Below are 24,236 nucleotides of genomic sequence, written 5' to 3'. Positions count from 1 at the left end.
TCTGGGTGTCTCTCTCTCTCAGGGGGTTCACAGTGGCTGTGTCAGAGACACTGAGAGTCTGGGTTCAAGCCCTGGATTTGGGTGTCTCTCTCTCTCAGGGGGTTCACAGTGGCTGTGTCAGAGACACTGAGATTCTGGGTTCTAGCCCTGGGTCTGGGTGTCTCTCTCTCAGGGGGTTCAAAGTGGCCGTGTCAGAGACACTGAGAGTCTGGGTTCAAGCCCTGGGTCTGGGTGTCTCTCTCTCTCAGGGGGTTCACAGTGGCCGTGTCAGAGAAACTGAGAGTCTGGGTTCAAGCCCTGGGTCTGGGTGTCTCTCAGGGGGTTCACAGTGGCCGTGTCAGAGACACTGAGAGTCTGGGTTCAAGCCCTGGGTCTGGGTGTCTCTCTCTCTCATGAGGTTCACAGTGGCTGTGTCAGAGACACTGAGAGTCTGGGTTCTAGCCCTGGGTCTGGGTGTCTCTCTCTCTCAGGGGGTTCACTGTGGCCGTGTCAGAGATACTGAGAGTCTGGGTTCAAGCCCTGGGTCTGGGTGTCTCTCGGGGTTCACAGTGGCAGTGTCAGAGACACTAATGGTCTGGGTTCAAGCCCTGGGTCTGGGTGTCTCTCTCTCTCAGGGGGTTCACAGTGGCCGTGTCAGAGACACTGAGAGTCTGGGTTCTGGCCCAGGGTCTGGGTGTCTCTCTCAGGGGGTTCACAGTGGCCGTGTCAGAGACACTGAGAGTCTGGGTTCTAGCCCTGGGTCTGGGTGTCTCTCTCAGGGGGTTCACAGAGGCCGTGTCAGAGACACTGAGAGTCTGGGTTCTAGCCCTGGGTCTGGGTGTCTCTCTCAGGGGGTTCACGATGGCCGTGTGAGAGACACTGAGAGTCTGGGTTCTAGCCCTGGGTCTGGGTGTCTCTCTCTCTCAGGGGGTTCACAGTGGCCGTGCCAGAGACACTGAGAGTCTGGGTTCAAGCCCTGGGTCTGGGTGTCTCTCTCTCTCTCAGGGGGTTAACAGTGGCCGTGTCAGAGACACTGAGAGTCTGGGTTCTAGCCCTGGGTCTGGGTGTCTCTCTCTCAGGGGGTTCACAGTGGCTGTGTCAGAGACACTGAGAGTCTGGGTTCAAGCCCTGGGTCTGGGTCTCTCTCTCAGGAGGTTCACAGTGGCTGTGTCAGAGACACTGAGAGTCTGGGTTAGAGCCCTGGGTCTGGGTGTCTCTCTCTCTCAGGGGGTTCACAGTGGCCGTGTCAGAGACACTGAGAGTCTGGGTTAGAGCCCTGGGTCTGGGTGTCTCTCTCTCTCAGGGGGTTCACAGTGGCCATGTCAGAGACACTGAGAGTCTGGGTTCTAGCCCTGGGTCTGGGTGTCTCTCTCTCTCAGGGGGTTCACAGTGGCCGTGTCAGAGACACTGAGAGTCTGGGTTAGAGCCCTGGGTCTGGGTGTCTCTCTCTCTCCGGGGGTTCACAGTGGCCGTGTCAGAGACACTGAGAGTCTGGGTTCAAGCCCTGGGTCTGGGTCTCTCTCTCAGGAGGTTCACAGTGGCTGTGTCAGAGACACTGAGAGTCTGGGTTCTAGCCCTGGGTCTGGGTGTCTCTCTCTCTCAGGGGGTTCACAGTGGCCCTGTCAGAGACACTGAGAGTCTGGGTTAGAGCCCTGGGTCTGGGTGTCTCTCTCTCTCAGGGGGTTCACAGTGGCCATGTCAGAGACACTGAGAGTCTGGGTTCTAGCCCTGGGTCTGGGTGTCTCTCTCAGGGGGTTCACAGTGGATGTGTCAGAGACACTGAGAGTCTGGGTTCTAGCCCTGGGTCTGGGTGTCTCTCTCTCTCAGGGGGTTCACAGTGGCCGTGTCAGAGACACTGAGAGTCTGGGTTCAAGCCCTGGGTCTGGGTCTCTCTCAAGGGGTTCACAGTGGCCGTGTCAGAGACACTGAGAGTCTGGGTTCAAGCCCTGGGTCTGGGTGTCTCTCTCTCTCAGGGGGTTCACAGTGGCCGTGTCAGAGACACTGAGAGTCTGGGTTCTAGCCCTGGGTCTGGGTGTCTCTCTCTCTCAGGGGGTTCACAGTGGCCGTGTCAGAGACACTGAGAGTCTAGGTTCAAGCCCTGGGTCTGGGTGTCTCTCAGGGGGTTCACAGTGGCCGTGTCAGAGACACTGAGAGTCTGGGTTCTAGCCCTGGGTCTGGGTGTCTCTCTCTCAGGGGGTTCACAGTGGCCGTGTCAGAGACACTGAGAGTCTGGGTTCAAGCCCTGGGTCTGGGTGTCTCTCTCAGAGGGTTCACAGTGGCCGTGTCAGAGACACTGAGAGTCTGGGTTCTAGCCCTGGGTCTGGGTGTCTCTCTCTCAGGGGGTTCACAGTGGCCGTGTCAGAGACACTGAGAGTCTGGGTTCTAGCCCTGGGTCTGGGTGTCTCTCTCTCTCAGGGAGTTCACAGTGGCCGTGTCAGAGACACTGAGAGTCTGGGTTCTAGCCCTGGGTCTGGGTGTCTCTCTCTCTCAGGTGGTTCACAGTGGCTGTGTCAGAGACACTGAGAGTCTGGGTTCTAGCCCTGGGTCTGGGTGTCTATCAGGGGGTTCACAGTGGCCGTGTCAGAGACACTGAGAGTCTGGGTTCAAGCCCTGGGTCTGGGTGTCTCTCTCTCTCAGGGGGTTCACAGTGGCCGTGTCAGAGACACTGAGAGTCTGGGTTCTAGTCCTGGGTCTGGGTGTCTCTCTCTCAGGGGGTTCACAGTGGCCGTGTCAGAGACACTGAGAGTCTGGGTTCTGGGTCTGGGTCTGGGTGTCTCTCTCTCTCAGGGGGTTCACAGTGGCCATGTCAGAGACACTGAGAGTCTGGGTTCTAGCCCTGGGTCTGGGTGTCTCTCTCTCAGGGGGTTCACAGTGGCCGTGTCAGAGACACTGAGAGTCTGGGTTCTAGCCCTGGGTCTGGGTGTCTCTCTCTCAGGGGGTTCACAGTGGCCATGTCAGAGACACTGAGAGTCTGGGTTCTAGCCCTGGGTCTGGGTGTCTCTCTCTCAGGGGGTTCACAGTGGCCGTGTCAGAGACACTGAGAGTCTGGGTTCAAGCCATGGGTCTGGGTGTCTCTCAGGGGGTTCACAGTGGCCGTGTCAGAGACACTGAGAGTCTGGGTTCTAGCCCTGGGTCTGGGTGTCTCTCTCAGAGGGTTCACAGTTGCCGTGTCAGAGACACTGAGAGTCTGGGTTCTAGCCCTGGGTCTGGGTGTCTCTCTCTCTCAGGGGGTTCACAGTGGCCGTGTCAGAGACACTGAGAGTCTGGGTTCTAGCCCTGGGTCTGGGTGTCTCTCTCTCTCAGGGGGTTCACAGTGGCTGTGTCAGAGACACTGAGAGTCTGGGTTCTAGCCCTGGGTCTGGGTGTCTATCAGGGGGTTCACAGTGGCCGTGTCAGAGACACTGAGAGTCTGGGTTCAAGCCCTGGGTCTGGGTGTCTCTCTCTCTCAGGGGGTTCACAGTGGCCGTGTCAGAGACACTGAGAGTCTGGGTTCTGGGTCTGGGTGTCTCTCTCAGGGGGTTCACAGTGGCCGTGTCAGAGACACTGAGAGTCTGGGTTCTAGCCCTGGGTCTGGGTGTCTCTCTCTCTCAGGGGGTTCACAGTGGCCGTGTCAGAGACACTGGGAGTCTGGGTTCAAGCCCTGGGTCTGGGTGTCTCTCTATCAGGGGGTTCACAGTGGCCGTGTCAGAGACACTGAGAGTCTGGGTTCAAGCCCTGGGTCTGGGTGTCTCTCTCTCAGGGGGTTCACAGTGGCCGTGTCAGAGACACTGAGAGTCTGGGTTCTAGCCCTGGGTCTGGGTGTCTCTCTCAGGGGGTTCACAATGGCCGTGTCAGAGACACTGAGAGTCTGGGTTCGAGCCCTGGGTCTGGGTGAGTCTCTCTCTCTCAGGGGGTTCACAGTGGCCGTGTCAGAGACACCGAGAGTCTGGGTTCTAGCCCTGGGTCTGGGTGTCTCTCAGGGGGTTCACAGTGGCCGTGTCAGAGACACTGAGAGTCTCGGTTCAAGCCCTGGGTCTGGGTGTCTCTCTCAGGGGGTTCACAGTGGCCGTGTCAGAGACAATGAGAGTCTGGGTTCAAGCCCTGGGTCTGGGTGTCTCTCTCAGGGGGTTCACAATGGCCGTGTCAGAGACACTGAGAGTCTGGGTTCTAGCCCTGGGTCTGGGTGTCTCTCTCTCAGGGGGTTCACAGTGGCCGTGTCAGAGACACTGAGAGTCTGGGTTCAAGCCCTGGGTCTGGGTGTCTCTCTCAGGGGGTTCACAATGGCCGTGTCAGAGACACTGAGAGTCTGGGTTCTAGCCCTGGGTCTGGGTGTCTCTCTCTCAGGGGGTTCACAGTGGCCGTGTCAGAGACACTGAGAGTCTGGGTTCAAGCCCTGGGTCTGGGTGTCTCTCTCAGGGGGTTCACAATGGCCGTGTCAGAGACACTGAGAGTCTGGGTTCTAGCCCTGGGTCTGAGTGTCTCTCTCTCTCAGGGGGTTCACAATGGCTGTGTCAGAGACACTGAGAGTCTGGGTTCAAGCCCTGGGTCTGGGTGTCTCTCTCTCAGGGGGTTCACAATGGCCGTGTCAGAGACACTGAGAGTCTGGGTTCTAGCCCTGGGTCTGGGTGTCTCTCTCTCTCAGGGGGTTCACAGTGGCCGTGTCAGAGACACTGAGAGTCTGGGTTCAAGCCCTGGGTCTGGGTGTCTCTCTCAGGGAGTTCACAGTGGCCGTGTCAGAGACACTGAGAGTCTGGGTTCAAGCCCTGGGTCTGGGTCTCTCTCAGGGGGTTCACAGTGGTCGTGTCAGAGACACTGAGAGTCTGGGTTCTAGCCCTGGGTCTGGGTGTCTCTCTCAGGGGGTTCACTGTGGCCGTGTCAGAGACACTGAGAGTCTGGGTTCAAGCCCTGGGTCTGGGTGTCTCTCTCTCTCAGGGGGTTCACAGTGGCCATGTCAGAGACACTGAGAGTCTGGGTTCTAGCCCTGGGTCTGGGTGTCTCTCTCTCTCAGGGGGTTCACAGTGGCCGTGTCAGAGACACTGAGAGTCTGAGTTCTAGCCCTGGGTCTGGGTGTCTCTCTCTCTCAGGTGGTTCACAGTGGCCGTGTCAGAGACACTGAGAGTCTGAGTTCTAGCCCTGGGTCTGGGTGTCTCTCTCTCTCAGGGGGTTCACAGTGGCCGTGTCAGAGACACTGAGAGTCTGGGTTCTAGCCCTGGGTCTGGGTGTCTCTCAGGGGGTTCACAGTGGCCGTGTCAGAGACACTGAGAGTCTGGGTTCAAGCCCTGGGTCTGGGTGTCTATCAGGGGGTTCACAGTGGCCGTGTCAGAGACACTGAGAGTCTGGGTTCTAGCCCTGGGTCTGGGTGTCTATCAGGGGGTTCACAGTGGCCGTGTCAGAGACACTGAGAGTCTGGGTTCAAGCCCTGGGTCTGGGTGTCTCTCTCTCAGGGGGTTCACAGTGGCCGTGTCAGAGACACTGAGAGTCTGGGTTCTAGCCCTGGGTCTGGGTGTCTCTCTCTCAGGGGGTTCACAGTGGCCGTGTCAGAGACACTGAGAGTCTGGGTTCTAGCCCTGGGTCTGGGTGTCTCTCTCTCAGGGGGTTCACAGTGGCCATGTCAGAGACACTGAGAGTCTGGGTTCTAGCCCTGGGTCTGGGTGTCTCTCTCTCAGGGGGTTCACAATGGCCGTGTCAGAGACACTGAGAGTCTGGGTTCTAGCCCTGGGTCTGGGTGTCTCTCTCTCTCAGGGGGTTCACAGTGGCCATGTCAGAGACACTGAGAGTCTGGGTTCAAGCCCTGGGTCTGGGTGTCTCTCTCAGGGAGTTCACAGTGGCCGTGTCAGAGACACTGAGAGTCTGGGTTCAAGCCCTGGTTCTGGGTCTCTCTCAGGGGGTTCACAGTGGTCGTGTCAGAGACACTGAGAGTCTGGGTTCTAGCCCTGGGTCTGGGTGTCTCTCTCAGGGGGTTCACTGTGGCCGTGTCAGAGACACTGAGAGTCTGGGTTCAAGCCCTGGGTCTGGGTGTCTCTCTCTCTCAGGGGGTTCACAGTGGCCATGTCAGAGACACTGAGAGTCTGGGTTCTAGCCCTGGGTCTGGGTGTCTCTCTCTCTCAGGTGGTTCACAGTGGCTGTGTCAGAGACACTGAGAGTCTGGGTTCTAGCCCTGGGTCTGGGTGTCTATCAGGGGGTTCACAGTGGCCGTGTCAGAGACACTGAGAGTCTGGGTTCTAGCCCTGGGTCTGGGTGTCTCTCTCTCTCAGGGGGTTCACAGTGGCCGTGTCAGAGACACTGAGAGTCTGAGTTCTAGCCCTGGGTCTGGGTGTCTCTCTCTCTCAGGTGGTTCACAGTGGCTGTGTCAGAGACACTGAGAGTCTGGGTTCTAGCCCTGGGTCTGCGTGTCTATCAGGGGGTTCACAGTGGCCGTGTCAGAGACACTGAGAGTCTGGGTTCAAGCCCTGGGTCTGGGTGTCTCTCTCTCTCAGGGGGTTCACAGTGGCCGTGTCAGAGACACTGAGAGTCTGGGTTCTAGCCCTGGGTCTGGGTGTCTCTCTCTCTCAGGGGGTTCACAGTGGCCGTGTCAGAGACACTGAGAGTCTGGGTTCTAGCCCTGGGTCTGGGTGTCTCTCTCTCAGGGGGTTCACAGTGGCCGTGTCAGAGACACTGAGAGTCTGGGTTCTAGCCCTGGGTCTGGGTGTCTCTCTCTCTCAGGGGGTTCACAGTGGCCGTGTCAGAGACACTGAGAGTCTGGGTTCAAGCCATGGGTCTGGGTGTCTCTCAGGGGGTTCACAGTGGCCGTGTCAGAGACACTGAGAGTCTGGGTTCTAGCCCTGGGTCTGGGTGTCTCTCTCAGAGGGTTCACAGTGGCCGTGTCAGAGACACTGAGAGTCTGGGTTCTAGCCCTGGGTCTGGGTGTCTCTCTCTCTCAGGGGGTTCACAGTGGCCGTGTCAGAGACACTGAGAGTCTGGGTTCTAGCCCTGGGTCTGGGTGTCTCTCTCAGGGGGTTCACAGTGGATGTGTCAGAGACACTGAGAGTCTGGGTTCTAGCCCTGGGTCTGGGTGTCTCTCTCTCTCAGGGGGTTCACAGTGGCCGTGTCAGAGACACTGGGAGTCTGGGTTCAAGCCCTGGGTCTGGGTGTCTCTCTATCAGGGGGTTCACAGTGGCCGTGTCAGAGACACTGAGAGTCTGGGTTCAAGCCCTGGGTCTGGGTGTCTCTCTCTCAGGGGGTTCACAGTGGCCGTGTCAGAGACACTGAGAGTCTGGGTTCTAGCCCTGGGTCTGGGTGTCTCTCTCAGGGGGTTCACAATGGCCGTGTCAGAGACACTGAGAGTCTGGGTTCGAGCCCTGGGTCTGGGTGAGTCTCTCTCTCTCAGGGGGTTCACAGTGGCCGTGTCAGAGACACTGAGAGTCTGGGTTCAAGCCCTGGGTCTGGGTGGCTCTCTCTCTCAGGGGGTTCACAGTGGCCGTGTCAGAGACACTGAGAATCTGGGTTCAAGCCCTGGGTCTGGGTGTCTCTCTCTCAGGGGGTTCACAATGGCCGTGTCAGAGACACTGAGAGTCTGGGTTCTAGCCCTGGGTCTGGGTGTCTCTCTCTCTCAGGGGGTTCACAGTGGCCGTGTCAGAGACACTGAGAGTCTGGGTTCTAGCCCTGGGTCTGGGTGTCTCTCTCAGGGAGTTCACAGTGGCCGTGTCAGAGACACTGAGAGTCTGGGTTCAAGCCCTGGGTCTGGGTGTCTCTCTCAGGGAGTTCACAGTGGCCGTGTCAGAGACACTGAGAGTCTGGGTTCAAGCCCTGGGTCTGGGTGTCTCTCTCAGGGAGTTCACAGTGGTCGTGTCAGAGACACTGAGAGTCTGGGTTCTAGCCCTGGGTCTGGGTGTCTCTCTCTCTCAGGGGGTTCACAGTGGCCATGTCAGAGACACTGAGAGTCTGGGTTCTAGCCCTGGGTCTGGGTGTCTCTCTCTCTCAGGGGGTTCACAGTGGCCGTGTCAGAGACACTGAGAGTCTGGGTTCTAGCCCTGGGTCTGGGTGTCTATCAGGGGGTTCACAGTGGCCGTGTCAGAGACACTGAGAGTCTGGGTTCAAGCCCTGGGTCTGGGTGTCTCTCTCTCTCAGGGGGTTCACAGTGGCCGTGTCAGAGACACTGAGAGTCTGGGTTCTAGCCCTGGGTCTGGGTGTCTCTCTCTCTCAGGGGGTTCACAGTGGCCGTTTCAGAGACACTGAGAGTCTGGGTTCTAGCCCTGGGTCTGGGTGTCTCTCTCTCTCAGGGGGTTCACAGTGGCCGTGTCAGAGAAACTGAGAGTCTGGGTTCAAGCCATGGGTCTGGGTGTCTCTCAGGGGGTTCACAGTGGCCGTGTCAGAGACACTGAGAGTCTGGGTTCTAGCCCTGGGTCTGGGTGTCTCTCTCAGAGGGTTCACAGTGGCCGTGTCAGAGACACTGAGAGTCTGGGTTCTAGCCCTGGGTCTGGGTGTCTCTCTCTCTCAGGGGGTTCACAGTGGCCGTGTCAGAGACACTGAGAGTCTGGGTTCTAGCCCTGGGTCTGGGTGTCTCTCTCTCTCAGGGGGTTCACGATGGCCGTGTGAGAGACACTGAGAGTCTGGGTTCTAGCCCTGGGTCTGGGTGTCTCTCTCAGGGGGTTCACAGTGGCCGTGTCAGAGACACTGAGAGTCTGGGTTCTAGCTCTGGGTCTGGGTGTATCTCTCTCTCAGGGGGTTCACAGTGGCCGTGTCAGAGACACTGAGAGTTTGGGTTCTAGCCCTGGGTCTGGGTGTCGCTCTCTCTCAGGGGGTTCACAGTGGCCGTGTCAGAGACACTGAGAGTCTGGGTTCTAGCCCTGGGTCTGGGTGTCTCTCTCTCTCAGGGGGTTCACAGTGGCCGTGTCAGAGACACTGAGAGTCTGGGTTCAAGCCCTGGGTCTGGGTGTCTCTCTCTCTCAGGGGGTTCACAGTGGCCGTGTCAGAGACACTGAGAGTCTGGGTTCTAGCCCTGGGTCTGGGTGTCTCTCTCAGGGGGTTCACAGTGGCCGTGTCAGAGACACTGAGAGTCTGTGTTCAAGCCCTGGGTCTGGGTGTCTCTCTCTCAGGGGGTTCACAGTGGCCGTGTCAGAGACACTGAGAGTCTGGGTTCTAGCCCTGGGTCTGGGTGTCTCTCTCTCTCAGGGGGTTCACAGTGGCCGTGTCAGAGACACTGAGAGTCTGGGTTCTAGCCCTGGGTCTGGGTGTCTCTCTCTCAGGGGGTTCACAGTGGCCGTGTCAGAGACACTGAGAGTCTGGGTTCTAGCCCTGGGTCTGGGTGTCGCTCTCTCTCAGGGGGTTCACAGTGGTCGTGTCAGAGACACTGAGAGTCTGGGTTCTAGCCCTGGGTCTGGGTGTCTCTCACTCAGGGGGTTTACAGTGGCCGTGTCAGAGACACTGAGAGTCTGGGTTCAAGCCCTGGGTCTGGGTGTCTCTCTCAGGGGGTTCACAGTGGCCGTGTCAGAGACAATGAGAGTCTGGGTTCAAGCCCTGGGTCTGGGTGTCTCTCTCAGGGGGTTCACAATGGCCGTGTCAGAGACACTGAGAGTCTGGGTTCTAGCCCTGGGTTTGGGTGTCTCTCTCTCAGGGGGTTCACAGTGGCCGTGTCAGAGACACTGAGAGTCTGGGTTCAAGCCCTGGGTCTGGGTGTCTCTCTCTCAGGGGGTTCACAGTGGCCATGTCAGAAACACTGAGAGTCTGGGTTCTAGCCCTGGGTCTGGGTGTCTCTCTCTCTCAGGGGGTTCACAATGGTCGTGTCAGACACTGAGAGTCTGGGTTCAAGCCCTGGGTCTGGGTGTCTCTCTCTCTCAGGGGGTTCACAATGGCCGTGTCAGAGACACTGAGAGTCTGGGATCAAGCCCTGGGTCTGGGTGTCTCTCTCTCTCAGGGGGTTCACAGTGGCCGTGTCAGAGACACTGAGAGTCTGGGTTCAAGCCCTGGGTCTGGGTGTCTCTCTCTCTCAGGGGGTTCACAGTGGCCGTGTCAGAGACACTGGGAGTCTGGGTTCTAGCCCTGGGTCTGGGTGTCTATCAGGGGGTTCACAGTGGCCGTGTCAGAGACACTGAGAGTCTGGGTTCAAGCCCTGGGTCTGGGTGTCTCTCTCTCTCAGGGGGTTCACAGTGGCCGTGTCAGAGACACTGAGAGTCTGGGTTCTAGTCCTGGGTCTGGGTGTCTCTCTCTCAGGGGGTTCACAGTGGCCGTGTCAGAGACACTGAGAGTCTGGGTTCTGGGTCTGGGTCTGGGTGTCTCTCTCTCTCAGGGGGTTCACAGTGGCCATGTCAGAGACACTGAGAGTCTGGGTTCTAGCCCTGGGTCTGGGTGTCTCTCTCTCTCAGGGGGTTCACAGTGGCCGTGTCAGAGACACTGAGAGTCTGGGTTCTAGCCCTGGGTCTGGGTGTCTCTCTCTCAGGGGGTTCACAGTGGCCGTGTCAGAGACACTGAGAGTCTGGGTTCTAGCCCTGGGATTGGGTGTCTCTCTCTCAGGGGGTTCACAGTGGCCATGTCAGAGACACTGAGAGTCTGGGTTCTAGCCCTGGGTCTGGGTGTCTCTCTCTCTCAGGGGGTTCACAGTGGCCGTGTCAGAGACACTGAGAGTCTGGGTTCAAGCCATGGGTCTGGGTGTCTCTCAGGGGGTTCACAGTGGCCGTGTCAGAGACATTGAGAGTCTAGGTTCTAGCCCTGGGTCTGGGTGTCTCTCTCAGAGGGTTCACAGTGGCCGTGTCAGAGACACTGAGAGTCTGGGTTCTAGCCCTGGGTCTGGGTGTCTCTCTCTCTCAGGGGGTTCACAGTGGCCGTGTCAGAGACACTGAGAGTCTGGGTTCTAGCCCTGGGTCTGGGTGTCTCTCTCAGGGGGTTCACAGTGGATGTGTCAGAGACACTGAGAGTCTGGGTTCTAGCCCTGGGTCTGGGTGTCTCTCTCTCTCAGGGGGTTCACAGTGGCCGTGTCAGAGACACTGGGAGTCTGGGTTCAAGCCCTGGGTCTGGGTGTCTCTCTATCAGGGGGTTCACAGTGGCCGTGTCAGAGACACTGAGAGTCTGGGTTCGAGCCCTGGGTCTGGGTGAGTCTCTCTCTCTCAGGGGGTTCACAGTGGCCGTGTCAGAGACACTGAGAGTCTGGGTTCAAGCCCTGGGTCTGGGTGGCTCTCTCTCTCATGGGGTTCACAGTGGCCGTGTCAGAGACACTGAGAATCTGGGTTCAAGCCCTGGGTCTGGGTGTCTCTCTCTCAGGGGGTTCACAATGGCCGTGTCAGAGACACTGAGAGTCTGGGTTCTAGCCCTGGGTCTGGGTGTCTCTCTCTCTCAGGGGGTTCACAGTGGCCGTGTCAGAGACACTGAGAGTCTGGGTTCTAGCCCTGGGTCTGGGTGTCTCTCTCAGGGAGTTCACAGTGGCCGTGTCAGAGACACTGAGAGTCTGGGTTCAAGCCCTGGGTCTGGGTGTCTCTCTCAGGGAGTTCACAGTGGCCGTGTCAGAGACACTGAGAGTCTGGGTTCAAGCCCTGGGTCTGGGTGTCTCTCTCAGGGAGTTCACAGTGGTCGTGTCAGAGACACTGAGAGTCTGGGTTCTAGCCCTGGGTCTGGGTGTCTCTCTCAGGGGGTTCACTGTGGCCGTGTCAGAGACACTGAGAGTCTGGGTTCAAGCCCTGGGTCTGGGTGTCTCTCTCTCTCAGGGGGTTCACAGTGGCCATGTCAGAGACACTGAGAGTCTGGGTTCTAGCCCTGGGTCTGGGTGTCTCTCTCTCTCAGGGGGTTCACAGTGGCCGTGTCAGAGACACTGAGAGTCTGAGTTCTAGCCCTGGGTCTGGGTGTCTCTCTCTCTCAGGGGGTTCACAGTGGCTGTGTCAGAGACACTGAGAGTCTGGGTTCTAGCCCTGGGTCTGGGTGTCTATCAGGGGGTTCACAGTGGCCGTGTCAGAGACACTGAGAGTCTGGGTTCAAGCCCTGGGTCTGGGTGTCTCTCTCTCTCAGGGGGTTCACAGTGGCCGTGTCAGAGACACTGAGAGTCTGGGTTCTGGGTCTGGGTGTCTCTCTCTCTCAGGGGGTTCACAGTGGCCGTGTCAGAGACACTGAGAGTCTGGGTTCTAGCCCTGGGTCTGGGTGTCTCTCTCTCTCAGGGGGTTCACAGTGGCCGTTTCAGAGACACTGAGAGTCTGGGTTCTAGCCCTGGGTCTGGGTGTCTCTCTCTCTCAGGGGGTTCACAGTGGCCGTGTCAGAGAAACTGAGAGTCTGGGTTCAAGCCATGGGTCTGGGTGTCTCTCAGGGGGTTCACAGTGGCCGTGTCAGAGATACGGAGAGTCTGGGTTCTAGCCCTGGGTCTGGGTGTCTCTCTCTCTCAGGGGGTTCACAGTGGCCGTGTCAGAGAAACTGAGAGTCTGGGTTCTAGCCCTGGGTCTGGGTGTCTCTCTCTCTCTCAGGGGGTTCACAGTGGCCGTGTCAGAGACACTGAGAGTCTGGGTTCTAGCCCTGGGTCTGGGTGTCTCTCTCTCTCAGGGGGTTCACGATGGCCGTGTGAGAGACACTGAGAGTCTGGGTTCTAGCCCTGGGTCTGGGTGTCTCTCTCAGGGGGTTCACAGTGGCCGTGTGAGAGACACTGAGAGTCTGGGTTCTAGCCCTGGGTCTGGGTGTCTCTCTCAGGGGGTTCACAGTGGCCGTGTCAGAGACACTGAGAGTCTGGGTTCTAGCCCTGGGTCTGGGTGTCTCTCTCTCTCAGGGGGTTCACAGTGGCCGTGTCAGAGACACTGAGAGTTTGGGTTCTAGCCCTGGGTCTGGGTGTCGCTCTCTCTCAGGGGGTTCACAGTGGCCGTGTCAGAGACACTGAGAGTCTGGGTTCTAGCCCTGGGTCTGGGTGTCTCTCTCTCAGGGGGTTCACAGTGGCCGTGTCAGAGACACTGAGAGTCTGGGTTCTAGCCCTGGGTCTGGGTGTCTCTCTCTCTCAAGGGGTTCACAGTGGCCGTGTCAGAGACACTGAGAGTCTGGGTTCAAGCCCTGGGTCTGGGTGTCTCTCTCTCTCAGGGGGTTCACAGTGGCCGTGTCAGAGACACTGAGAGTCTGGGTTCTAGCCCTGGGTCTGGGTGTCTCTCTCAGGGGGTTCACAGTGGCCGTGTCAGAGACACTGAGAGTCTGTGTTCAAGCCCTGGGTCTGGGTGTCTCTCTCTCAGGGGGTTCACAGTGGCCGTGTCAGAGACACTGAGAGTCTGGGTTCTAGCCCTGGGTCTGGGTGTCTCTCTCTCTCAGGGGGTTCACAGTGGCCGTGTCAGAGACACTGAGAGTCTGGGTTCTAGCCCTGGGTCTGGGTGTCTCTCTCTCAGGGGGTTCACAGTGGCCGTGTCAGAGACACTGAGAGTCTGGGTTCTAGCCCTGGGTCTGGGTGTCGCTCTCTCTCAGGGGGTTCACAGTGGTCGTGTCAGAGACACTGAGAGTCTGGGTTCTAGCCCTGGGTCTGGGTGTCTCTCACTCAGGGGGTTTACAGTGGCCGTGTCAGAGACACTGAGAGTCTGGGTTGAAGCCCTGGGTCTGGGTGTCTCTCTCAGGGGGTTCACAGTGGCCGTGTCAGAGACAATGAGAGTCTGGGTTCAAGCCCTGGGTCTGGGTGTCTCTCTCAGGGGGTTCACAATGGCCGTGTCAGAGACACTGAGAGTCTGGGTTCTAGCCCTGGGTTTGGGTGTCTCTCTCTCAGGGGGTTCACAGTGGCCGTGTCAGAGACACTGAGAGTCTGGGTTCAAGCCCTGGGTCTGGGTGTCTCTCTCAGGGGGTTCACAATGGCCGTGTCAGAGACACTGAGAGTCTGGGTTCTAGCCCTGGGTCTGAGTGTCTCTCTCTCTCAGGGGGTTCACAGTGGCCGTGTCAGAGACACTGAGAGTCTGGGTTCAAGCCCTGGGTCTGGGTGTCTCTCTCTCAGGGGGTTCACAGTGGCCATGTCAGAAACACTGAGAGTCTGGGTTCTAGCCCTGGGTCTGGGTGTCTCTCTCTCTCAGGGGGTTCACAATGGTCGTGTCAGACACTGAGAGTCTGGGTTCAAGCCCTGGGTCTGGGTGTCTCTCTCTCTCAGGGGGTTCACAATGGCCGTGTCAGAGACACTGAGAGTCTGGGATCAAGCCCTGGGTCTGGGTGTCTCTCTCTCTCAGGGGGTTCACAGTGGCCGTGTCAGAGACACTGAGAGTCTGGGTTCAAGCCCTGGGTCTGGGTGTCTCTCTCTCTCAGGGGGTTCACAGTGGCCGTGTCAGAGACACTGGGAGTCTGGGTTCTAGCCCTGGGTCTGGGTGTCTCTCTCTCTCAGGGGGTTCACAGTGGCCGTGTCAGAGACACTGAGAGTCTGGGTTCTAGCCCTGGGTCTGGGTGTCTCTCTCTCTCAGGGGGTTCACAGTGGCCATGTCAGAGACACTGAGAGTCTGGGTTCAAGCCCTGGGTCTGGGTGTCTCTCTCTCAGGGGGTTCACAGTGGCCATGTCAGAGACACTGAGAGTCTGGGTTCAAGCCCTTGGTCTGGGTGTCTCTCTCTCTCAGGGGGTTCACGATGGCCGTGTCAGAGACACCGAGATTCTGGGTTCAAGCCCTGGGTCTGGGTGTCTCTCTCTCAGGGGGTTCACAGTGGCCGTGTCAGAGACACTGAGAGTCTGGGTTCTAGCCCTGGGTCTGGGAGTCTCTCTCTCTCTCTCTCAGGAGGTTCACGATGGCCGTGTCAGAGACACTGAGAGTCTGGGTTCTAGCCCTGGGTCTGGGTGTCTCTCTCTCTCAGGGGGTTCACAGTGGCCGTGTCAGAGACACTGAGAGTCTGGGTTCAAGCCCTGGGTCTGGGTGTTTCTCTCTCTCAGGGGGTTCACAGTGGCCGTGTCAGAGACACTGAGAGTCTGGGTTCAAGCCATGGGTCTGGGTGTCTCTCAGGGGGTTCACAGTGGCCGTGTCAGAGACACTGAGAGTCTGGGTTCTAGCCCTGGGTCTGGGTGTCTCTCTCAGAGGGTTCACAGTGGCCGTGTCAGAGACACTGAGAGTCTGGGTTCTAGCCCTGGGTCTGGGTGTCTCTCTCTCTCAGGGGGTTCACAGTGGCCGTGTCAGAGACACTGAGAGTCTGGGTTCTAGCCCTGGGTCTGGGTGTCTCTCTCAGGGGGTTCACAGTGGATGTGTCAGAGACACTGAGAGTCTGGGTTCTAGCCCTGGGTCTGGGTGTCTCTCTCTCTCAGGGGGTTCACAGTGGCCGTGTCAGAGACACTGAGAGTCTGGGTTCTAGCCCTGGGTCTGGGTGTCTCTCTATCAGGGGGTTCACAGTGGCCGTGTCAGAGACACTGAGAGTCTGGGTTCTAGCCCTGGGTCTGGGTGTCTCTCTCTCAGGGGCTTCACAGTGGCCGTGTCAGAGACACTGAGAGTCTGGGTTCAAGCCCTGGGTCTGGGTGTCTCTCTATCAGGGGGTTCACAGTGGCCGTGTCAGAGACACTGAGAGTCTGGGTTCTAGCCCTGGGTCTGGGTGTCTCTCTCAGGGGGTTCACAGTGGCCGTGTCAGAGACACTGAGAGTCTGGGTTCAAGCCCTGGGTCTGGGTGTCTCTCTCTCAGGGGGTTCACAGTGGCCGTGTCAGAGACACTGAGAGTCTGGGTTCTAGCCCTGGGTCTGGGTGTCTCTCACTCAGGGGGTTTACAGTGGCCGTGTCAGAGACACTGAGAGTCTGGGTTCAAGCCCTGGGTCTGGGTGTCTCTCTCAGGGGGTTCACAGTGGCCGTGTCAGAGACACTGAGAGTCTGGGTTCAAGCCCTGGGTCTGGGTTTCTCTCTCTCAGGGGGTTCACAGTGGCCGTGTCAGAGACACTGAGAGTCTGGGTTCTAGCCCTGGGTCTGGGTGTCTCTCTCTCTCAGGGGGTTCACAGTGGCCGTGTCAGAGACACTGAGAGTCTGGGTTCAAGCCCTGGGTCTGGGTGTCTCTCTCTCGCTCAGGGGGTTCACAGTGGCCGTGTGTGTGTACACAGCCACTGTGAACCCCCCCACTACCCCCCACCACCCCCCCACTACCCCCCACTACCCCCCCACTACCCCCCACTACCCCCCACCACCTTGCGTCTCCGTTCTTCGCGAGCCTCCTTCAGCTTCCGCGCCGTCTCCGCGGCCGCCGCCTTCCAGGAGCCCTCCGTCCCCCCGCGCCTCCGCCGCGCAAGCTCCGCCCCCGGCCCCGCCCCCGGCCCCGCCCCCAGCTCCGCCTCCAGCTCCGCCCCCTCGCGGCTCAGCAGCTGGGCCAGGGCGGCGCGGCGACGGCTCAGGGAGCGCGAGCGAGGAGGTCGCGGCGGCGACGGCGGTGACCTGGCAGGGGTCAAGGGGTCAAGGGGTCAAGGGGTCAAGGAGATGCCGCGGGGTTGCGGCCAGGAGATGACTCGCGAGAGACCTTCACTGGAGGTTCCAGGTGGATTGTCTCCACCCACCACCACCACCACCACCGTGTCTCCACCCACCGTGTCTCCACCCACCACCACCACCACCACCGTGTCTCCACCCACCACCACCACCGTGTCTCCACCCACCGTGTCTCCACCCACCACCACCACCACCACCGTGTCTCCACCCACCACCACCACCGTGTCTCCACCCATCGTGTCTCCACCCACCACCACCACTGTCTCTCCACCCACCACCACCACCGTGTCTCCACCCACCGTGTCTCCACCCACCACCACCACCACCACCGTGTCTCCACCCACCGTGTCTCCACCCACCGTGTCTCCACCCACCACCACCGTGTCTCCACCCCCGTGTCTCCCCGTGTCTTCCCCACCGTGTCTCCCCGTGTCTCCCCCGTGTCTCCCCATTCGTGTCTCCCCCTGCGTGTCTCCCCGTGTCTCCCCGTGTCTCCCCCTGTGTGTCTCCCCCTGCGTGTCTCCCCCTGCGTGTCTCCCCATGTCTCTCCATGTCTCCCCCGTGTCTCCCCATTCGTGTCTCCCCCTGTGTGTCTCCCCCTGCGTGTCTCCCCCTGCGTGTCTCCCCATGTCTCTCCATGTCTCCCCCGTGTCTCCCCATTCGTGTCTCCCCCTGCGTGTCTCCCCGTTTCTCCCCCCGTGTCTCCCTGTGTCTCGCCCTGCGTGTCTCCCCGTGTCTCCCCCGTGTCTCCCCCACCGTGTCTCCCCGTGTCTCCCCGTGTCTCCCCCGTGTCTCCCCCTGCGTGTCTCCCCGTGTCTCCCCATGTCTCCCCCGTGTCTCTCCCTGCGTGTCTCCCCCACCGTGTCTCCCCGTGTCTCCCCGTGTCTCCCCCTGTGTGTCTCCCCGTATCTCCCCGTGTCTCCCCGCGTCTCCCCGCGTCTCCCCGTGTCTCTCCGTGTCTCCCCCTGCGTGTCTCCCCGTGTCTCCCCATGTCTCCCCCGTGTCTCTCCCTGCGTGTCTCCCCCACCGTGTCTCCCCGTGTCTCCCCGTGTCTCCCCGTGTCTCCCCCTGTGTGTCTCCCCGTATCTCCCCGTGTCTCCCCACGTCTCCCCGCGTCTCCCCGTGTCTCCCCGTGTCTCCCCCTGTGTGTCTCCCCGTGTCTCCCCGTGTCTCTCCGTTTCTCCCCCCGTGTCTCCCCGTGTCTCGCCCTGCGTGTCTCCCCCACCACCCCCTCCCCCACCCCCCCCACCCCACCCCACCTCACCGGGGGTTCACCTCCGCCGCCAGCCCCCAGCGAGCCTGTGCAGCTGAGCGCAGCTCCAGGTAGCGCAACTCCCCTGCATGCTGCCCCCACTGCCGCCGCTCACGCTCCACGCGCTCCACACGCTCCACACGCCGCTCACGCTCCACACGCTCCACATGCTCCTCACGCTCCACACGCCGCTCACGCTCCACACGCTCCACACGCCGCTCACGCTCCACACGCTCCTCATGCTCCACACGCTCCTCATGCTCCACACGCTCCACGCCCTCCACGCGCTCCGAGCGGCTCCGGGCGGCTTGCCGGGCGGCTTGCTGGGCGGACGCCGGCGCCACAGCGGCACCGCACCACCGCACCGCCATCTGTCCGGGGTATGAAGATCAAAGATCATCATCATCAAAGATCATCATCAAAGATCATCATCAAAGATCCCCCGTGTAGCCTGCAACAGACTGTAGGGGCAAGTGTTGTTAGTGGTAGCACCTGTGAAGGCCGGTAACGGTGCACGAGGGGGTGGGTGGCCGGCGCCACGCCCGGCCGCCTTTGTCTCTCCCTAGTGGCGATGTTTACTCACACACCGCTACACCAGGTACTCATTTTGAGGCTGAGTCGACCTAGGTGGAGGCCCGGGACCGGTTCAGATAATCGTCGCATGGGTGTTGGCTGTGAGCGGGAATCGAACCCGGGTCGCCGGGTTCATAGCGCAGCGTAGCGCTAACCGCTACTACACTACCGCTCCCCACACACACACATACAGCAGGTGACACACACACACACTAACACACACAACAACAACAACAACCGCCATTCGCCACTAAGTGGCGGTGACGTCACCACGACGCTTGTGCCAGGCTATGTGCACCCTGAGGCCACGTGAAGTGTCGAACGCCCGCTGGCAGGAGGTCACGGGGCAGACCCAGGTGCCACGGGTTGACTGACTGAGACGACTGGCTGATGCACCACCTGTGCCCCCTACTGTGCCAACCCGCTGTGCTTTAGCCACCCGGCGCTCCGCTCGTTGTTCTGAGCGTCGCTCCTCCGCCCTCCGTTGTTGTTGGATGGCGACTGCCTCCAACTGCCCAGTAGCATCCTTCACGAGCCTCCTCCACAGAGGCCGATCTTGACACCGCTGGTACCAGTCATCGGCAAGTCCACTCAGCTCCACGTCCTCCTGTACCACATCACTCCATCTCTTCTCTAGCCTGTGCCGCGCCCGCTTAGCCCCCTCGATCCGGCCGAACAAAAGCTGTTTCGGCATGCGGTGGCTGGGCATGCGGGCTACATGACCCAGCCATCGCAGCCTTGCCCGCCGGCGGAGCTCACCGATAGGACCTTGCCCAGATCTTTCAAGGATTTGTGAGCTCCTCACACAATCCAGTCTGGTTAAACCCAGGATGGATCGTAGGCAGGCCAGCCTAAATGTTTCTAACCGGCGAAGATGTTCCATTATGGGGGTCCACGTTTCGCAAGCATAGAGAAGGGAGGGAATGACCGTGGCCGAGAAGACCTGAAGCTTAGTGCGGATCAACAGGCCAGGTAGCTTCCACACAGCGTTACGCAACCGATGAAAAGATATTGCCGCTCGACTGATTCGGAGTGAGACCTCTGCTGTTAAACTGTAGCTGGTCACAAGCACACTGTCCAGGTATGGAAAACTCTCCACTCGCTCCACAACTGCCCCATCACCGATTGGGAGTTGTGGGGGTGGAGTGTCCGATGGTACAAAATACCCAGGCAGGTGCTTAGTTTTGGTGGGGCTGATGGTAAGGCCCCACCTCTTAGTGGCACGCTCCAGTCTCAGCAGCAGCGTCTCCAACTCCTCCTCTGAATGAGCAGCTATTACCAAATCATCAGCATACATAACGTGGTTGAGCAATAGGGAGCCATCCCTTGACCACACCCGGGCATCGATCAGCCTCCCATTATATCTGTACCATATGGAGAATCCCCCGATACAGCTATTGAAGGCTTCACGAACTACATGGTCAAAATAGATGTTAAATAATGTGGGAGCCAGAGGACATCCCTGTCGCACCCCAAGGTGTACAGGGAATGGCTCTGACTCTTGGCCATGTAGTTTTACCCAGGCCTGCTCACCATCATGAAGGTCCTTAATGATCGTGAGCAGAGGATCAGGCACTCCAAAAGCACGAAGAATAACCCAGAGCCCAGGCCTACTGATGGTATCATAGGCCTTGACCAGGTCAATAAAGCAGAGATGTAGGTCTTGTTGGAATTCCCTACACCTCTGCTGTAGCAGACGGACAGAAAATATGGCATCTGTGCAGGACCGCCCTTTCCTGAAACCGCATTGGGGCTCCGCAAGCCTCTCCTCAGAGTGTCTGGCAAGGCGATGTTGAATAATCCTTGCCAGGACCTTTCCCGGCACACTGAGGAGTGAGATGCCCCTGTAGTTGTTACAGTCTGTGCGGTCCCCCTCCTTAAAGAGGGGGACCACCAGGGCATCCTTCCAATCCTGCGGAACCCGTCCAGTGGTCCAGACTGTTGTTATGATGTCATATAAGGCAGTCTGTGCACAAACGCCACCCTCCCTCAGCATTTCGCTTGGGAGATCATCTCTGCCCGCTGCCTTTCCTGGTCTCAGACTCCGGATCGCCTTCAGTACTTCCTCAACAGATGGCACCTCAGCCAGCCACTCACAGGGGGTGACTTCTTCCAATATTTGAGGCACCGCAGCCTCAGCAGGGTCATCCCCACTTTGTGCCACGATGTTTTCCTGGCTGAGGGATTTTTCCTCCCCCAGGACCTCACAGAAATGCTCAGCAAATCTGCAAACCTGTTCCTGGGGGTCAGAGATTGGATCACCGTTTTTTCCCCACACACAGAGGTACACACACATACACAGGTACACACACACAGGTGTACACACACACAGGTGTACACACACACAGTGTACACACACACAGGTGTACACACACACACAGTGTACACACACACACAGTGTACACACACACACACAGTGTACACACACACAAGTGTGGGTGAGTGGGTGAGTGAGTGAGTGGGTGAGTGGGTGAGTGAGTGGATGAGTGGGTGAGTGAGTGGGTGAGTGAGTGGGTGAGCGGGTGAGTAAGTGAGTGAGTGGGTGAGTAAGTGGGTGAGTGAGTGGTTAAGTGAGGGGGTGAGTGGGTGAGTGGATGAGTGGGTGAGTGAGTGGATGAGTGGGTGAGTGAGTGGGTGAGCGAGTGGGTGAGCGGGTGAGTGGGTGAGCGGGTGAACTGGTGGAAAGAGTGATTGAAGCATAGAGCGAATTAATCGCACAGGCTGAGTGAATGAATCACACGCGCTGAGTGAATGAATCACACGCGCTGAGTGAATGAATCACACGCGCTGAGTGACTGAATCACGCGCTGAGTGAATGAATGACACAACACAGGCTGACTGAATGAATCACACAGGCTGAGTGAATGAATCATACAGGCTGAGTGAATTAATCATACACAGGCTGAGTGAATGAATCACACACGCTGAGTGAATGAATCACACAGGCTGAGTGAATGAATCATACAGGCTGAGTGAATCACACAGGCTGAGTGAATGAATCACACACACGCTTAGTGAATGAATCATACAGGCTGAGTGAATCACACAGGCTGAGTGAATGAATCACACAGGCTGAGTGAATGAATCACACACAGGCCGAGTGAATGAATCACACAAAGGCTGAGTGAATGAATCATACACAGGCTGAGTGAATGAATCACACACAGGCTGAGTGAATGAATCACGCACAGGTTGAGTGAATGAATCACACACAGGCTGAGTGAATGAATCACGCACAGGTTGAGTGAATGAATCATACACAGGCTGAGTGAATGAATCATACACAGGGTGAGTGAATGAATCACACACGCTTAGTGAATGAATCACACACAGGCTGAGTGAATGAATCACACACAGGCCGAGCGAATGAATCACACACGCTTAGTGAATGAATCACACACAGGCCGAGCGAATGAATCACACACAGGCCGAGCGAATGAATCACACAAGCCGAGTGAATGAATCACACACGCTTAGTGAATGAATCACACACAGGCTGAGTGAATGAATCACACAAGCCGAGTGAATGAATCACACAAGCCAAGTGAATGAATCACACACAGGCCGAGCGAATGAATCACACACGCTTAGTGAATGAATCACACACGCCTAGTGAATGATTCACGCGCGCCGAGTGAATGAACGAAGCGTTCTGGGCAACACTGTACCTGCAGCTGCCTCGCGTACAGTGGCGGCGGTTGGGCGCGCACTGCGCATGCGCGGGGTCGCCACGGCAACGGCAACGCCGCGGGGGGAGTGCAAGGGGGGGGCGGGCTGTCGTCAGTGCGCATGCGCGGAGATCGGCCAATCACAGTCGCTCGCTCTGCTCAGAAATCTCTATAGAGTCACGTGGGTGTAATTTTTTTAAATAAAATAAACAATTAAAACACGACGTTTCGGAGGCAACATTACTAATCATAACCAATGACTGATTACTAATCGATTATATAATTACAATACCCCCACCCCCTCCGCCTCTAATCACTGCACCTGATATGAGTTAAGTGATGACGTCACCCTGCTGCTGCTCTATATATAAAAACCGGGAGCAAGTGGAGAGGGCTTTACCATTCTGGCGAATTGCCCGATAATGCTGGTTGATGTATTTACCAGCGAAACGTCACAGTTACTATTTTACTCTGATGGTGGCGCTGTTTTTGAGTTGTGTGACGCCTTTTGGCGTCTTCTGGTCCAACACCAGTGGAGAGACTAAAGGGCTCTAAGAAAAGCCGTCTCGGGTGTGGACCAATCAAATTCAAGGACAGTGCCAATATTATTATTATCAGAGTTGTCTCTTTTTAGTTTGCATTTTGACTGCTTGTGTTGTGGCTATTGCAAACATGATGCCTTGAATAAAGGTGTCAGTTTTTGTGCCAGTTAAAAGGGTAAAAACCTATTCCTATATGTTGTTACTGGCAAAGGAGGTCTCATAATGTGAATGCTCACCCCGAGCCCTCAATACTCTGATAGTTCGCTGTTTTTGAGTTGTACGCCTTTTGGCGTCTTCTGGTCCAACACCAGTGGAGAGACTAAAGGGCTCTAAAGAAAAGCCGTCTCGGGTGTGGACCAATCAAATTCAAGGACAGTGCCAATATTATTATTATCAGAGTTGTCTCTTTTTAGTTTGCATTTTGACTGCTTGTGTTGTGGTTATTGCAAACATGATGCCTTGAATAAAGGTGTCAGTTTTTGTGCCAGTTAAAAGGGTAAAAACCTATTCCTATATGTTGTTACTGGCAAAGGAGGTCTCATAATGTAAATAGCTCACCCCGAGCCCTCAATACTCTGATGGTGCGCTGTTTTATTGAGCTGTACGCCTTTTGGCGTCTTCTGGTCCAACACCAGTGGAGAGACTTAAGGGCTCTAAAGAAAAGCCGTCTCGGGTGTGGACCAATCAAATTCAAGGACAGTGCCAATATTATTATTATCAGAGTTGTCTTTTTTGTTTGCATTTTGACTGCTTGTGCTGTGGTCATTGCAAACACGATGCCTTGAATAAAGGTGTCAGTTTTTATGCCAGTTAAAAGGGTAAAAACCTATTACTATATCTTGTTTCTGGCAAAGGAGGTCTCATAATGTGAATGCTCACCCCGAGCCCTCAATACTCTGATAGTTCGCTGTTTTTGAGTTGTACGCCTTTTGGCGTCTTCTGGTCCAACACCAGTGGAGAGACTTAAGGGCTCTAAAGAAAAGCCGTCTCGGGTGTGAACCAATCAAATTCAAGGACAGTGCCAATATTATTATTATCAGAGTTGTCTCTTTTTGTTTGCATTTTGACTGCTTGTGTTGTGGTTATTGCAAACACGATGCCTTGAATAAAGGTGTCAGTTTTTGTGCCAGTTAAAAGGGTAAAAACCTATTGCTATATCTTGTTACTGGCAAAGGAGGTCTCATAATGTAAATGCTCACCCCGAGCCCTCAATACTCTGATAGTTCGCTGTTTTTGAGTTGTACGCCTTTTGGCGTCTTCTGGTCCAACACCAGTGGAGACTAGGCTCTAAGAAAAGCTGTCTCTGGTGTGAACCAATCAAATTCAAGGACAGTGCCAATATTATTATCAGAGTTGTCTTTTTTGTTTGCATTTTGACTGCTTGTGCTGTGGTCATTGCAAACGTGATGCCTTGAATAAAGGTGTCAGTTTTTGTGCCAGTTAAAAGGGTAAAAACCTATTACTATATCTTGTTACTGGCAAAGGAGGTATCATAATGTAAATGCTCACCCCGAGCCCTCAATACTCTGATAGTGCGCTGTTTTTAAAGTTGTACGCCTTTTGGCGTCTTCTGGTCCAACACCAGTGAAGAGACTTAAGGGCTCTAAAGAAAAGCTGTCTCGGGTGTGGACCAATCAAATTCAAGGACAGTGCCAATATTATTATTATCAGAGTTGTCTTTTTTGTTTGCATTTTGACTGCTTGTGCTGTGGTCATTGCAAACACGATGCCTTGAATAAAGGTGTCAGTTTTTGTGCCAGTTAAAAGGGTAAAAACCTATTACTATATCTTGTTTCTGGCAAAGGAGGTCTCATAATGTGAATGCTCACCCCGAGCCCTCAATACTCTGATAGTTCGCTGTTTTTGAGTTGTACGCCTTTTGGCGTCTTCTGGTCCAACACCAGTTGAGACT

At 57.1% G+C, this 24,236-nt stretch overlaps 1 protein-coding gene across 1 annotated transcript in view; it reads right to left on the bottom strand.

Annotated features, from left to right (window-relative positions):
- LOC142908235 (uncharacterized) overlaps positions 1–21,940 on the bottom strand; it is a 47,091-nt gene extending 25,151 nt beyond the window's left edge. The window contains exons 1-3 of the mRNA XM_076058609.1: positions 21,783–21,940; positions 17,554–17,912; positions 15,995–16,238 (exon numbers count right to left, since the gene is read on the bottom strand). Coding sequence (XP_075914724.1) covers positions 15,995–16,238; positions 17,554–17,912; positions 21,783–21,905 — 726 coding nt within the window. The 5' untranslated portion in view covers positions 21,906–21,940. The remainder of the gene's footprint in view (positions 1–15,994; positions 16,239–17,553; positions 17,913–21,782) is intronic.
- Positions 21,941–24,236: the final 2,296 nt, after the last annotated feature.

Source organism: Petromyzon marinus (assembly GCF_048934315.1).
Source record: "Petromyzon marinus isolate PM22_M1 ecotype Great Lakes invasive population chromosome 77 unlocalized genomic scaffold, UKy_Petmar_22M1.pri1.0 chr77_unloc.2, whole genome shotgun sequence".
Lineage (NCBI taxonomy): Eukaryota > Metazoa > Chordata > Hyperoartia > Petromyzontiformes > Petromyzontidae > Petromyzon > Petromyzon marinus.
The sequence above is the reverse complement of the archived record's forward strand: the minus strand, read 5'-3'. Positions and strand labels throughout refer to the sequence as shown.